The sequence below is a fragment of the Anolis sagrei genome, chromosome 13 (genome assembly GCF_037176765.1).
Source record: "Anolis sagrei isolate rAnoSag1 chromosome 13, rAnoSag1.mat, whole genome shotgun sequence".
NCBI lineage: Eukaryota > Metazoa > Chordata > Lepidosauria > Squamata > Dactyloidae > Anolis > Anolis sagrei.
The window spans coordinates 307,686-323,823 of NC_090033.1; the positions used below are offsets into that span (position 1 = coordinate 307,686).

At 45.2% G+C, this 16,138-nt stretch overlaps 1 protein-coding gene across 1 annotated transcript in view; it reads right to left on the bottom strand.

The window, feature by feature from the left end:
- Nucleotides 1-3,827: 3,827 nt before the first annotated feature.
- The window catches only part of LOC132764873 (probable glutamate receptor), a 50,854-nt gene continuing 38,543 nt past the window's right edge, over nucleotides 3,828-16,138 (bottom strand). Inside the window, exons 9-11 of the mRNA XM_060759051.2 lie at nucleotides 9,796-10,021; nucleotides 9,456-9,703; nucleotides 3,828-4,292 (exon numbers count right to left, since the gene is read on the bottom strand). Of these exons, the coding sequence (XP_060615034.2) occupies nucleotides 4,197-4,292; nucleotides 9,456-9,703; nucleotides 9,796-10,021 (570 nt within the window). The 3' untranslated portion in view covers nucleotides 3,828-4,196. The remainder of the gene's footprint in view (nucleotides 4,293-9,455; nucleotides 9,704-9,795; nucleotides 10,022-16,138) is intronic.

Consider the following 16,138-nt stretch of genomic DNA (forward strand, 5'->3'; position numbering starts at 1 on the left):
GGAGAGAATGCTTCTGGAACATGGCCATACAGCCCGGAAAATGAAAGCCTTTGACAGTGTCATTACTATTATGTGTGTCTCTTCCACACCTATGGCTCTATGTTGTGATTATGACTGTTCTTTTACTTTCTTATTATTTTTCTAATTTGTGTTTTATATTTATTTCAATGTTTTCATTTTTTTCTCATTTTTATTTCATTATTTATTTATTTCTAATCTTTTATTTCATATTTATTTTTATATATAATATTGTGTGTGTGTGTGTATATATATATATATAAGGTATATGTAAGGAATGGAAACAAATGTGAGACTGAACTGCACAAATGCATTATTATAATATTATTATTATTATATTTATTTCCATTTTTCATTTTTCTCATTTTTATTTCATTATTTATTTATTTCTAATCTTTTATTTCATATTTATTTTTATATATAATATTGTGTGTGAGTGTATGTATATATATATATATAAGGTATATGTAAGGAATGGAAAAAATGTGAGACTGAACTGCACAAATGCATTATTATATTATTATTATATTTATTTCAATTTTTCATTTTTCTCATTTTTCATTTTTTATTTTTTCTACTCTTATTTCATATTTATTTTTATATATAATATTGTGTGTGTGTGTGTGTGTGTGTGTAAGGTATATGTAAGGAATGGAAACAAAAGTGAGAATATTTAAATGCATTATTATATTATTATTATTTATTATATTATTATTGAGACTGAAATTGCAATGCTCAGGAGTGGCCACTGGATGGCGACATAGAGCAGGCTCTGGAAAGCTTTCCTGCAAAGTAAGTCTAGGAATCTCTCTTTTCAGAGGGTCTAGCCATCGGGTTAGGAAGGGTAGGTAAAGGTAAAGGTAGTCCCCTGACATGAAGTCCAGTCATGTCTGACTCTGAGGTTGGTGCTCATCTCCATTTCTAAGCCGAAGAGCCAGCGTTGTCCGTAGACACCTCCAAGGTCATGTGGCCAGCATGACTGCATGGTAGAGCACCCCAAATTGTTATTGAGGGGCAAAAGCTTTTGAGTCCTGTTGGCAATTTCCCCTTCCTCTTTCTCTCCTTCCTTCCCTCTTTTCCTTTCCCTTCTTCTTCTTTCCTTCCCTACCTGTGTCTTTCTTCTCTCCTTTTGCTCCTTCCTTCCTTCCTTCCTTCCTTCCCTCCCTCCCTCCCTCCCTCTCTCATTCCTTCCTTATTTCACTTTATTTTATTTCCTTCTCTCCTTTTTATTATCTCCTTCCTTCTCTACCTTTCTTTCTTTCCTTCTCTCCTTCTTTCCCTCTTTTTCTCCCTCCTTCTCTCCTTCCTTCTCCCTTTCTGTGTATATGTGTACTGTGTGTATAAATATTTGTGTTTGTGTATATTCTGTGTATGTGTTTTGTGTGTGTATATATACATATATGTGTGTATATATTTGTGTATATGAGTATATACGTGTGTGTATATTCTGTGTACATGTGTATTGTGTGTATATATATGCATATATGTGTGTATATATATTTGTGTTTATATGTGTTTGTGTATATTCTGTGTATATGTGTTTTGTGTGTGTATATATTTGTGTATATGTGTATATATGTAATTTTGCACATGTGTTGTAATGTACTTTTTATTTTATTTTCTGTCTTTTTAAGTCTCTTCTGTTGTGCTTTTCAGTGTTTTTATGAGTGATGGTCACTCATTGGCCTGAGAGGGGTCTTGTGTCCAAATTTGGTGTCAATTCATCCAGTGGTTTTTGAGTTCTGTTCATCCCACAAACGAACATGACATTTTTATTTATATAGATATGTGTGTTTGTGTATATTCTGTGTTTTGTGTGTGTATATACACAAATATGTGTCTGTATTTATTTGTGTATATGAGTATATATGTGTGTTTGTGTATATTCTGTGTATGTGTATATGCATATTTGTGTGTGTATATATTTGTGTATATATGTGTGTTTGTGTATATAGGTGGTTTTACACATGCGTTGTATTTTTTGAGGGGCTTTTTAAGTCCCTTCTGTTGTGTTTTTCAGTGTTTTTATGAGTGACGGTCACTCATTGGCCTGAGAGGTGCCTTGTGTCCAAATTTGGTGTCAATTCATCCAGTGGTTTTTGAGTTCTGTCAATCTCACAAACGAACACGACATTTTTATTCATATAGATATACTAGCCGTCCCCTGCCACACGTTGCTGTGGCTCAGTCTGTGTATATGTGTTTTGTGTATATATACAGGGTTAGTCAAAATGAATAGGCCAATAAGAAAATTAATTTTAGACGAATGTATGTTTATTGTAACCAAACTACAGCTACGTATCGACAGATAAATTATCAAAGTTTTGTCTCACCTTCAGAGATGTTCGATATGGGCGCCCCGTGTGACACGGCAGACGTCCAAGCGATAGTCCAGTTCATTCCACATCCGTTGCAGCACATCCGACGTAATGGCATCGAATGCAGCACATATGCGCTGTTTTAAGTCGTCCAAGGTCAGCGGTAATGGAGGTCGGAACACAGTGTCTTTCACATACCCCCAGAGAGAAAAGTCGCATGGTGTGAGGTCGGGGGACCTGGGGGGCCACAGGAGGAATGGAAGATCAGTCACTCCAGCACGGCCAATCCAACGTCTGGGAAGGTGTTCGTTGAGGCACTCGCGTACACTGTTGTGCCAATGCGGAGGGGCACCGTCCTGTTGGAATACGAAATCGGGCACTTTCTCTTCTAACTGTGGCATCAACCATTCAGACAACATGTCAGCGTACACTATGCCTGTTACGGTTTTCTCCGCGAAAAAGAATGGGCCAAACACGTGACGGTTGGTTATTGCACAGAAAACGTTTACCTTCGGCGAATCCCTTACATGTTCCAATACGGCATGAGGATTTTCAGATCCCCAAAAGCGGAGATTATGCCTATTGACCTTCCCGCACAGGTGAAACGTTGCCTCGTCACTGAAGACCAGTCTGTTGGCAAAGCCTTCCTCCTCTAGTCTTCGCTGCATTGATTCGCAAAAATCGTGTCGTTTCGAATAGTCACCTTTTTTCAAAGCCTGCACCATTTGAAACTTATACGGCTTGAACTGCAAACGTTTGCGTAACACGCGCCACACAGTTTTTTGCGGAACGTTCAATTCCATGGAAACACGATTTGTCGACTTCTGGGGACTTCGTTGAAAGGATGCACGAATGGATTCCACTGTGTCTTCGGAGACACGCGGTCGTCCTGTGGTTTTACCCTTGCATAAGCAGCCCGTCTCCTCAAATTGCTTTACCCACCTCGCAATGGAATGTCGATGAGGTGGTTCCTTGCCATACTTGGCTCGAAATTCTCGCTGGACCGTAATTACTGACATTGTTTTAGCAAATGTCATCACACAAAACGCCTTCTCTTTGCCCGATTCCGCCATTTTGAAAACAGCGACGCCTAGCGGCATTAACGTACATGTGTGTTGCTCAAAAAAAACTTTGATAGTTTATCTGTCGCTACGTAGCTGTGGTTTGGTTACAGTAAACATACATTCGGGTACAATTAATTTTCTTATTGGCCTATTCATTTTGACTAACCCTGTATATTTGTGTATATGTGTGGTTTTGCCCCGGGAATTCATGGAACGAGAACGGCTGCTCTGACGATAGCAAGATCAGCCCACGCTTTTGTTGCGCAGCAGCCGATATTACCCACCGCCCAGGACGGAAAGAAAGCCCCCCATAATGACTTGATGCAATGCCCTCTCCGCCGGAATATCACCTTGGTTGCACCGGTTGCAGCTATGAGGAGTCAAAGTGGTTTCAGAAGCCACAGAAATGCACAAACACACCCCAACATTTCGAGTTTACTTTCTGTATTTTCGTACGGTAATGCTTTCACGCCGTTATGGGTTAGGAATGCGAACTTGATTTTACAGGCGGCCCATAAAACACACACATCTTGCCAGGTCCACAGCGTTGGCTTCTTCCACGCTTTGTCTTCACAAAGGAACAGCTGTGATGCTGGTCAAGAGCTGCAGAAATGGCTAAAACGACACACTAAAAGTGTTAGGAGTCTCCCCAAAAATTTTTGTGTTATCCGAAAAAGGTTACCTAGTTACCTCTTAGTGTTATGCAAAGTCTAAGAGAGCATTGCTACAGAATATACGGGAAGGGGAATGGCAACAGAAAGAAGAGTCCATCACAATTTGGGCGGATTGTGTCGTTTCAGGGCTTTGTTTTCCCGGCCGTTTCTTGCCTCCGCTCTCCTCTGTTTTGGAACCGTTGGCTCAGTTCCTCCGTGAACAAAGGGCAGCAGGATTTCTAAGGAAGGAGGAGACAAATTATTATTATTATTACTATTATTATTAAGCTATAATGCTGTTAAATATGCAGTGGATAAGCTAGGCCTTCCCTTTCTTTCTTAATGAGTCGCTCTCCACCCAGGTGCTCCGAGCGACTTACAATCTAAAATAGTATTTACACAATATAAAAACATTCAACATAGAAAAATTCAACAAAGACTATTTGGCAAATTAGATCCGATGACTTCAATGCACAACCAAACAGCCAAGTCTTGAGCGCCTTCGCAAAAGGTCGCAACTCCGACATTGCTCTAACGTATGGAGGCCAAGAGTTCCACAGGATTGGAGCATCAGTCGAGAAAGCTCTACTACGCCTTGTAGCTTGATCCTGGACTCTTCGCTAAGCTTGGAACCCCAAGTTTCAGCGGTGTCCAGGGGAGCATTTGCACAACTCAAACTTGTGCGCCAGTTGCACCCGTACCTTGGGAAGTCTGACTTGGCCACGGTAGTCCACGCTCTGGTTACATCCTGGATTGATTACTGCAACGCGCTCTACGTGGGGTTGCCCTTGAAGACTGCCTGGAAGCTTCAGATGGTCCAGCGCTCGGCGGCCAGGTTACTAACGGGAGCGGCACTCAGGGAGCATACCACTCCTCTGTTGAGCCAGCTCCACTGGCTGCCAATCCGCTACCGGGCACAATTCAAGGTGCTGGCTTTAGCCTATAAAGCCCTAAACGGTTCTGGCCCTGCTTACCTCTCCGAACGCATCTCCACCTATGAACCGACGAGGACGTTAAGATCGTCCGGGGAGGCCCTGCTCTCGGTCCCGCCTGCGTCGCAGGTGCGGCTGGCGGGAACGAGAGACAGGGCCTTCTCGGTGGTGGCCCCTCGGCTATGGAATGCCCTACCCGTAGACATCAGGCAGGCCCCTTCATTGCTGGTGTTCCGGAGGAAGGTCAAGACGTGGCTCTATGAACAGGCGTTCGGTCAACAAGGCAACTGAACTCATGAAGACGGTATAAATGAACAAAGGAATGGTAGAAGGATTACGAGAACGGAATCTGATTTTTACTGAGGTGTTGATGATTATGTGTGTTGTTGTGTTGTTGTATTGTCCGTTGTGTATACTTTGTTTTAACTAATTGTTATTGTTATATAAATTGCATTGTAAACCGCATTGAGTCGCCGAATTAGGCTGAAAAATGCGGTATAAAAATAAAGTAAATAAATAAAATAAAATAAATAAATAGTTTCCAGGTGTCCCTCCCTCCCTCCCTCGGGCCCGGGATGTAGAGGAGATTTTCCTGGGTGGATCGAGGTGACCACGGATGGAGAAAAGGAATGAGGCGGTCCCTGAGAGATAAAGGTCCTTGGCCATTTTGAGCTCTCAATGTCAGGATCAGGATCTTGGAAGAGATCCGATGTTCTCTTGGTAGCCAATGCAGTTGTTGCAGAATCAGTGTGATACGGGATCTTCGAGATGATCCTGCTAGCAGCCTGGCCGCCACATTTTGGACCATCCAAATCTTCTGGGTTGTTGACTTGGGAAGGCCGGCATAGAAGGCGTTGCAATAGTCCAACCTCGTGGCGACTGTTTCGTGGATGACCGTTGCCAATGCTTCTACCGAAAGGTCGGATGCCAATGTCCTTGCCTGGCGAAGATGAGAAAAGGCCTGCTTCCTTCTGGCCGTGACCTGGGCCTCCCTCGTCAGCGATGAGTCCAACACAACCCCTTGAAGGCTTTGAACAGTGGCAGGCGGAACCAGAGCTTCCCCATCGAAATCAGGCAGAGGCTGGGTTAATTCTGGCGGCTGGCCGGGCCAGAGGATCTCCCTTTTTGCAGGATTCCCTTTGAGTCTGCTCGCTCGCAGCCAACTCATCACTGCTTCCAAACACAGCCTCAAGTTCTCAGGAATCGTGGTGGTTGTCCCAGGTTGGAGACACAAGCGTAGCTGGGTATCATCTGCATACGGGTAGCACTCTCTGCCAAAGCTCTGCTCCAGTCCAGCAAGTGGCCGGACGTAGATGTTGAATAACAGGGGCGAGAGGAGGATGGCACCCTGGGAAGGGAACTCCCTCCACAGCCAAGGCAGGAGCTCTCAGAGCTTTGGCCTCACCACTCCACGCTCTGTCTCCGGTCCCGGAGGAACGCATTGAACCATTTGAGGGCTAAACCTCCTCGTACACCATTCATCGTACATCGATGAATCAGCAAGGTGTCAAATGCAGCTGTGAGGTCCAAGAGTACCAATAGCGCTGATCCGCCTCGGTCTCACTGACTGCGGATAAGAGAATCCGTTCCTGGCATGCATATGCTAAACCGAATGGGCCAGGACAAAAAACTCACCAGGTTGCAGATAAGCCACAGAAATGTAATTCAATTCAGCCAAAAGTCATGCAAATACAAGCATTAACAACGGATGTCCATCAAGCCAGTGAAATGACACTGCAAAGGGGACCGCTGTAGCGCAGCCAATACAACGAAAAGCCACATTCATCACAATATGCCTGTCCGAAGAGCAAGCCTTTTACAGCTTATTGCTGAAAAGAAGCAGGGATTTGGGAGAGCCAACGTGGTGCAATGGTTTGGGTGTGAGGCAAGGACTCCGCACTTAATGCAGTTTCAAACTGGTGTTGAAGAAAGTGACGCTGACATAGAAAACTCTGGAACCAGTTTGAGACCCAAATGGTAACAATGCAAACCATAGACCAATGAGCACATTAATAATAATAATAATAACAATAATAACTGTCAACTGCCAAAGGCTTGGATCTGCGCGCATCATTCAGAAATACACCACACAGTCCTATACGCTTGGGAAGTGTTCGACTTGTGAATTTGTGATAAGAAATCCAGCATAGAGATCTCGTTTGCTGTGACATACGGTGCTTTTGTGTCAATAATAATAATAATAATAATAATCTTTATTTATAACCTGCCACCATCTCCCCAAAGGGGACTCGAGGAAACTTACATGAGGCCAAGCCCATCAATTGCAGCAAAGCAAATCTATATAAATAAAAATGTGATGTTTGTTTGTGGGATTAACATAACTCAAAAACCACTGGACAAATTGATATCAAATTTGGACACAAGACACCTCTCAGGCCAATGAGTGACCATCGCTCATAAAAACACTTAAAAACACAGCAGAAGGGACCTAAAAAGGAAAAAATACACTACAGCATGCACAAAAGCGACTCGCCCTGACAAAAAACACACACAATAGCACATCCACACTTTCTTCTGGACTACAGCTCCCACCATCCCCTAGATCAGGAAATGAGGGGGATCCAAATGCATTGCTTCCAAGCTGCAAGATTTCTCCTCCTTGGATTTCTTTGAGAGTCTCCCCATCCCTGCAGATTTCCAGTTTCCTATTTCTGGACTGCAACTCCCAGCAGTCCTCCAGATAGATAGATGCGATAGAGTTAGATAGGTAGGTAGATAGATCCATCAGGAGGACTGCTGGGAATTGCACTCCAAGAATAAGTACAGGAGGAAGAAAAAGAGAAAGGGAAAGAAAGGGGGGAGGAAGGGAAGTAGAGGAGGAGGAAGGAAGGAGAGAAGGAAAGAAAAAAGGGAAGGAAGGAGAGAAAGAGGGAAGGAAGGTTGGCACAGAAATGCATGGCAGGTACAGCTGGTAAACAACATAACAAGTAAAGGCTTTCGTTCTCATGCTTTTGGAAGGGTTTGTGATTTGGCCACCACAGCTGGAAGCTTGCCGATGGGGCCTAGGTGGCAGAGGTTTCAACTCCTGCTTGGTCATGGAAGCCTTCGGCAAGGCATGGTGTCCCATCCTCAGGAGGAGTCAATGATAGCAAAGCCTTCTGGAGAGATGGTGCCGGGAAACATCTGTGAGACCGTTGCTTTAGGGTCCCCCATATGTCAGAAATGCTTACTTTTGAACAATCACACAGACAAAATCCAACCACATCGATTGCCATCAATGTCCATGTCCACAGATTGATTTAAAGACCACATAAACATCTACATGGATGTTTTCATGGACATTGATGGCAATCTGTCAGGAGTCAATTTCTGACGGCATGAAGACATCACAAATTCCCTCCGTGACATCCTGACTGAATCATCCTGGCTGAATCAATTCTCTCCCTGTGACATGTTGAAGCCAGCAAAGGGCGCTGGAAACCTTGTGTTGGAACTTGTGAAGCCACAAACTCTAATAAGGAAACTGAGAAGAGGGGGAGTTGGGCAGCAAAGGTGTATAAAAGGAAGTGGTGGTGGGGGAAAGTCAGTAGTGTCTTTCTTTGCTGCAGAGAAACAAGCAATATATTCATTTCAAAGCAAAACCGGCTTGTGAGTGGTCATTTAATATTGCTATACAGAACCTACAGTCTTACACAATCGATATGGTTGGATTTTGGCTGTGTTGTTGTTCAACACATTGATGAAGTAGACGGTACTAAATGAGATGTTCCCCTTGGAGTATGTGTCGCAATTATGGTGAATGGCATTGGGTTCTGACATCTGTCTACCAAAGTAGTAATTTCCAACATATCGGGGACCCTAAGGCGACTCAGTGGGTTAAAGCACTGAGCTGCTGAGCTTGTTGATCGAAAGGTCGCAGGTTCGATTCCGGGGAGCGGCGTGAGCTTTCGCTGTCAGCCCTAGCTTCTGCCAACCTAGCAGTTCGAAAACATGCAAATGTGAGTAGATCAATAGGTACTGCTCCGGCGGGAAGGTAACGGTGCTCCATGCAGTCATGCCGGCCACATGACCTTGGAGGTGTCTACGGACAACGCTGGCTCTTCGGCTTAGAAATGGAGATGAGCACCACACCCCAGAGTCAGACATGACTGGACTTAATGTCAGGGGACTACCTTTACCTTTAAGGCGACTATCTCACATTTGTCCAGAAGGCTTTGTTATCATCATAAAGGAAAATATAGAAGTCAGATTGTGGAGAAGTTGGAGCCTTTCATTATCTTTATATCCAAGGGCAAGATGGATGGATGGTATCCTTGAAGGGACTGGCTTGACCTTGAAGGAGCTGGGGGTGGTGACGGCCAACAGGGAGCTCTGGCATGGACTGGTCCAGAAGGTCACAAAGAGTCGGAAGTGACTGAACGAATGAACGACAACAAAAATGTCCACACACTTTCTTATTTTTTGACTTGAGTACATGGAAAGCAAGAAGAAGTGCGGCCCACCACTCACCTTCTCCTGCTCAGCCCTGTGCTTGCTTTTCCTGGACAACTCAAACATGGCGACAATCAACCCCAATAACAGCCCCATGGCAAGTATCAAGAAGATGCCACCGAGAGCGTGAGGTCTCAGCGGGCTCCAGTGGTCGTCGTCGTCTTCAGAGCAGCGGCTCTCCCACCATTTGCTGCGCAGGTAGTCGAGGTCACCCGATTCCCCAAGCTTCAAGATGGCCACCGACAGCTTGTTGGTCCAAGGAGACCCTGAGGATAAACAAATCAATGAAACCCTATCTCCCCCAGGAGTGCCAACTTAAGACCGATCAGATTTCCACCTGCGGCACGTGTCGCCTTACCTTTCTGCGTGGCGATGCCGAAGCCCCTGGCCCCAATGACTTCAGGAGAGCGGACCAAGTTGCAATGCCTGGCGACCGCCAGGTCCTGAGAGATGGACTCTCCAATGAACGCATAGTCCGAATTCAGGACCCTCTGGATGGCCTCCTGGTAGTTCTTTGCAAAAACGGTGTCCTTCTTTCTGTTCATGGACTCGTAGACCATTTGCTGGACTGGGTTCTTTGAGTTCTGCAGACACAACATTGAGAAGCAGGTCACTCGCACAAGGAAAAACGAGCCACTTATTTATTTACTATACTTGTATACTGCCTTCCTCAGCCTTACCGGCGACTCAAGTGTGTCGTTGCGCCTGGGGTCTATAGTGTTACAGGATATGGATTTGTATATTAAGTTTTGACAAGGATCATCTCCTAGAATCCTAGAATCAAAGAGTTGGAAGAGACCTCCTGGGCCATCCAGTCCAACCCCATTCTGCCAAGAAGCAGGAATATTGCATTCAAAGCACCCCTGACAGATGGCCATCCAGCCTCTCCTAGAATCATAGAATCAAAGAGTTGGAAGAGACCTCATGGGCCATCCAGTCCAGCCCCATTCTGCCAAGAAGCAGGAATATTGCATTCAAATCACCCCTGACAGATGGCCATCCAGCCTCTCCTAGAATCATAGAATCAAAGAGTTGGAAGAGACCTCCTGGGCCATCCAGTCCAACCCCATTCTGCCAAGAAGCAGGAATATTGCATTCAAATCACCCCTGACAGATGGCCATCCAGCCTCTCCTAGAATCATAGAATCAAAGAGTTGGAAGAGACCTCATGGGCCATCCAGTCCAACCCCATTCTGCCAAGAAGCAGGAATATTGCATTCAAATCACCCCTGACAGATGGCCATCCAGCCTCTCCTAGAATCATAGAATCAAAGAGTTGGAAGAGACCTCCTGGGCCATCCAGTCCAACCCCATTCTGCCAAGAAGCAGGAATATTGCATTCAAATCACCCCTGACAGATGGCCATCCAGCCTCTCCTAGAATCCTAGAATCAAAGAGTTGGAAGAGACCTCCTGGGCCATCCAGTCCAACCCCATTCTGCCAAGAAGCAGGAATATTGCATTCAAATCACCCCTGACAGATGGCCATCCAGCCTCTCCTAGAATCATAGAATCAAAGAGTTGGAAGAGACCTCATGGGCCATCCAGTCCAACCCCATTCTGCCAAGAAGCAGGAATATTGCATTCAAATCACCCCTGACAGATGGCCATCCAGCCTCTCCTAGAATCCTAGAATCAAAGAGTTGGAAGAGACCTCCTGGGCCATCCAGTCCAACCCCATTCTGCCAAGAAGCAGGAATATTGCATTCAAATCACCCCTGACAGATGGCCATCCAGCCTCTCCTAGAATCATAGAATCAAAGAGTTGGAAGAGACCTCATGGGCCATCCAGTCCAACCCCATTCTGCCAAGAAGCAGGAATATTGCATTCAAATCACCCCTGACAGATGGCCATCCAGCCTCTCCTAGAATCATAGAATCAAAGAGTTGGAAGAGACCTCATGGGCCATCCAGTCCAACCCCATTCTGCCAAGAAGCAGGAATATTGCATTCAAATCACCCCTGACAGATGGCCATCCAGCCTCTCCTAGAATCATAGAATCAAAGAGTTGGAAGAGACCTCATGGGCCATCCAGTCCAGCCCCATTCTGCCAAGAAGCAGGAATATTGCATTCAAATCACCCCTGACAGATGGCCATCCAGCCTCTCCTAGAATCATAGAATTAAAGAGTTGGAAGAGACCTCATGGGCCATCCAGTCCAACCCCATTCTGCCAAGAAGCAGGAATATTGCATTCAAATCACCCCTGACAGATGGCCATCCAGCCTCTGCTTAAAAGCTTCCAAAGAAGGAGCCTCCTCCACACTCCCTCCGGGGCAGAGAGTTCCACTGCTGAACAATGGCTCTCACAGTCAGGAAGTTCTTCCTCATGTTCAGGTGGAATCTCCGCTCTTGTAGTTTGAAGCCATTGATCCATTGCGTCCTAGTCTCCAAGGAAGCAGGAAGGAAGCTTGCTCCCTCCTCCCTGTGGCTTCCTCTCACATATCTATACATGGGGCATGTGGGCGTGTGTTGAGTAAGAACACCTGGACACTGAAGCAATTAAGTGTGAGCCACTCCCTGATTAGTGTATATCAGGTGAAGTCTTTCTTGATGTATTCAGTGAGTGAGTGAGATGATGTGAGAGAGAGAGGAGGCCTGATCAGATGTTCAGAGACCGGATGGGACTACACGACAAGAATGGCTGACTATTTACCAAGAAAGAAGCAGATAATGCATGTATTTAATGCATTGACTTTGTAAGTTATTTTTTCTGCAATGGACAATGTATATTTCCAAGGCTGGTGTGTTTTCTTTGTAAAGCTGCATATTTGACTACTCAAGAGTAAAAGTTATTTTTTTCCTTCTACTCTGTGTGATTCAACTTAAGGGCTGGAGCTGGGAAGACTGCTGGGTAGCTTCCATATAGACTAATAAACCGCAACAGGTTATGGGCCCAGTTTGCCCAGTCTGACCAGTTTTCCCAGTTGCCCAGTTGGATTTTTTTTCCCAGTCCCAGTGTCTGAAGAAATATGGACGTGACACCTCTCCCCAGGGGATTGCTTCTTGCCCTCCTTTAGAGAGGGACCAAGACACTATAGATAACTCGAAATAGTCTTTATTGTCCGCAATGAGTTATCTTCCATAGGCATAAAGTTGATATTTCAACAGGGTAAAGAAAACATATGTTACAGTCTTTGGATTTTTGCAGCTGAGAAGCGTTCCAAGGTCCCTCTTTCTCAATGGCTGTGAATGCCTGAGCTTTCCCAACCCCAGTCCAATGACCTATATTTGAAGGCACAAAGTCTTCCTCTTGATGCCAAAGGACTGGTTTGAAGGCGCTTAAGATTCCTCAACGTCGTCCAGGTGAGCTGGGCATGAAGTATGACTCTTAAGAGTACAAACTTAAGAATTGGTGAAGAGAGATGACTTAACTGAGGGCTTTTGGAGCTAAGCCTTTCTCACGTCCATCTGCTGAGATGTTTGATGGTAGAATGAAAAGAAAGCCCTGCCCTCTTCCCCAGGAAGGGGAGGAGCCAAACAATTAGGCAGGGGAGGCAATTCAACAGATGCAAACAACCTTGATAGAAAGCAGTAAATAGCCAAACAATTCAACTGTACAAGTGGGGCCTGGCGCGCCGTCACATCAAGGCTTCACTCATGTCGGGTGCTCTCTCATCCAATAAAGCGGTGGTTCTTTATTTACTCAATAAAGTGTAAGTTCTTATCTCTCATCCAATAAAACATGGGGGTGGGAGACATTTGTTTCAGGATTAATTCAGGGCTCCTTGTCCTTCATGAAGACCATGAATCTCTTTCCAAGTATTATCTGGTGCCACTCATACAGCAGCAACTTCCCATCTCACATCGGGGTGGGGGTGGGGCGATGCCAGCTAACTTGTAGAGTTTGTCATATGTGGGTTTAAGACATCCCGTGATTATTCTGCATGTTTCATTCAATGCTATGTTCACCTGCTTTGCATGGGCAGACTTATGCCAAACAGGGCGGACATACTCAGCAGTTGAGTCAGACAAGGCCAGGGCTGATGTTCTTACTAATTTTGGGTCTGCACCCTATGCACTACCATTACGTTTATCAACAGGTGTAGGTTTAAGACATCCTGTGATTATTCTGCGTGTTTCGTTCAATGCTGTGTTCACCTGCTTTCCATGGGCAGATCTATGCCAAACAGGGTGGGCATACTGAGCAGTTGAGTCAGACAAGGCCAGGGCTGATGTTCTTACTAATTGTGGGTCTGTACCCTATGCACTACCATTACGTTTATCAACAGGTGTAGGTTTAAGACATCCTGTGATTATTCTGCGTGTTTCGTTCAATGCTACATTCACCTGTTTTGCACGGGCAGACTTGTGCCAATCAGGGCAGGCATACTTGGCAGTTGAGTCAGACAAGGCCAGGGCTGATGTTCTTACTAATTGTGGGTCTGTACCCTATGCACTACCATTACATTTATCAACAGGAGTAGGTTTAAGACATCCCGTGATTATTCCGCATGTTTCGTTCAATGCTATGTTCACCTACTGTGCACGGGCAGGCCTATGCCAAACTGGGCAGGCATACTGGGCAGTTGAGTCAGACAAGGCCAGGACTGATGTTCTTACTAATTGTGGGTCTGCACCCTATGCACTACCATTACGTTTATCAACATATGTAGGTTTAAGACATCCTGTGATTATTCTGCATGTTTCGTTCAATGCTACATTCGCATGCTTTGCATGGGCATACTTATACCAAACAGGGCAGGCATACTTGGCACTTGAGTCAGACAAGGCCAGGGCTGATGTTCTTACTAATTTTGGGTCTGTACCCTATGCACTACCATTACGTTTATCAACAGGTGTAGGTTTAAGACATCCTGTGATTATTCTGCGTGTTTCGTTCAATGCTGTGTTCACCTGCTTTCCATGGGCAGATCTATGCCAAACAGGGTGGGCATACTGAGCAGTTGAGTCAGACAAGGCCAGGGCTGATGTTCTTACTAATTGTGGGTCTGTACCCTATGCACTACCATTACGTTTATCAACAGGTGTAGGTTTAAGACATCCTGTGATTATTCTGCGTGTTTCGTTCAATGCTACATTCACCTGTTTTGCACGGGCAGACTTGTGCCAATCAGGGCAGGCATACTTGGCAGTTGAGTCAGACAAGGCCAGGGCTGATGTTCTTACTAATTGTGGGTCTGTACCCTATGCACTACCATTACATTTATCAACAGGAGTAGGTTTAAGACATCCCGTGATTATTCCGCATGTTTCGTTCAATGCTATGTTCACCTACTGTGCACGGGCAGGCCTATGCCAAACTGGGCAGGCATACTGGGCAGTTGAGTCAGACAAGGCCAGGACTGATGTTCTTACTAATTGTGGGTCTGCACCCTATGCACTACCATTACGTTTATCAACATATGTAGGTTTAAGACATCCTGTGATTATTCTGCATGTTTCGTTCAATGCTACATTCGCATGCTTTGCATGGGCATACTTATACCAAACAGGGCAGGCATACTTGGCACTTGAGTCAGACAAGGCCAGGGCTGATGTTCTTACTAATTGTGGGTCTGCACCCCATGTGCTGCCAGTAAGTTTCCTCAGGATGTTATTGCATGCAGCTACTCTGTGCTTGGTGTTCAAGCAGTGTTTCCTATCTGCTAGTCTTCGATCTAAGGTGATACTGAGATATTTAGGATGGAAACAACGTTCAAGCTCTTGACCTTCCCAGGTGACTTTCAATTTCCTGTTGGCTTCATGGTTGCGTAGGTGGAAAGCACACACTTGTGTCTTGGCAGGGTTAGGCTTCAGCTGGTTATCTTTGGAGTAGCTGGAGAGTTCTTTCAAGGCATTAGGAAGTTGGATTTCAACTGTTTCAAAGTCTTTTGCTTGTGTTCTTGGCGAGGGGGGGGGGCAATGCCAGCTAGCTTGTAGAGTTTATCAACAGGTGAAGGTTTAAGACATCCTGTGATTATTCTGCATGTTTCATTCAATGCTCTGTTCACCTGCTTTCCATGGGCAGACCAATGCCAAACAGGGTGGACATACTCAGCAGTTGAGTCAGACAAGGCCAGGGCTGATGTTCTTATTAATTTGGGGTCTGCACCCCATTGGCAGCACATGGGGTGTCGGATAAGAGCATCGGATAAGATGGAATGTCGGATAAGCAAAGGTCGAATAAGCGAGACTCTACCGTATGTACAGGCAGTCCCCAAGTTATGGACAAGATAAGTTCTGTATGCTAGTTCTTAAGTTGAATTTGTTTGTAAGTCGGAACAGGTACATTTTTGAGATGTAACTAACTCCAGCCAAATATATATGTTTTATCTTTGGATAGCATAGGGAAGGGTTAACAACACTGTGATGTTTCTTTTGCTGTCTGTGTCTCTATTCAGAAGGTTTCTCCTCACTTTCTGTCCCTGTGATTCGAAAAATGTGGCTTGTTGTGGAAACAAGGATTGGTGACAAAGCTTTAGTGGAGACAGCTTTCCCCAATAATAACTCTTCCAGGAGTAAATTTCCTTTCCTAGGGGTAGATGTGTCTCACTTCCTGTCGTCTCATCCAATGGCCAGACCTAGAAGAATCCCCCCTTCCTTGTGCGGCTGTGGAGCAGAACAACCAACTCTGCATCTGCACGCTTGTCCGCAATGCCCTGCCTCACGGACAGAGGAAGAATTGTTGGAGGCTACAGACAATGCCGTTGCTGTTGCCCGTTTTGGTCAAAAGATATTTAGCTGCCTGTGCGCCTTCTA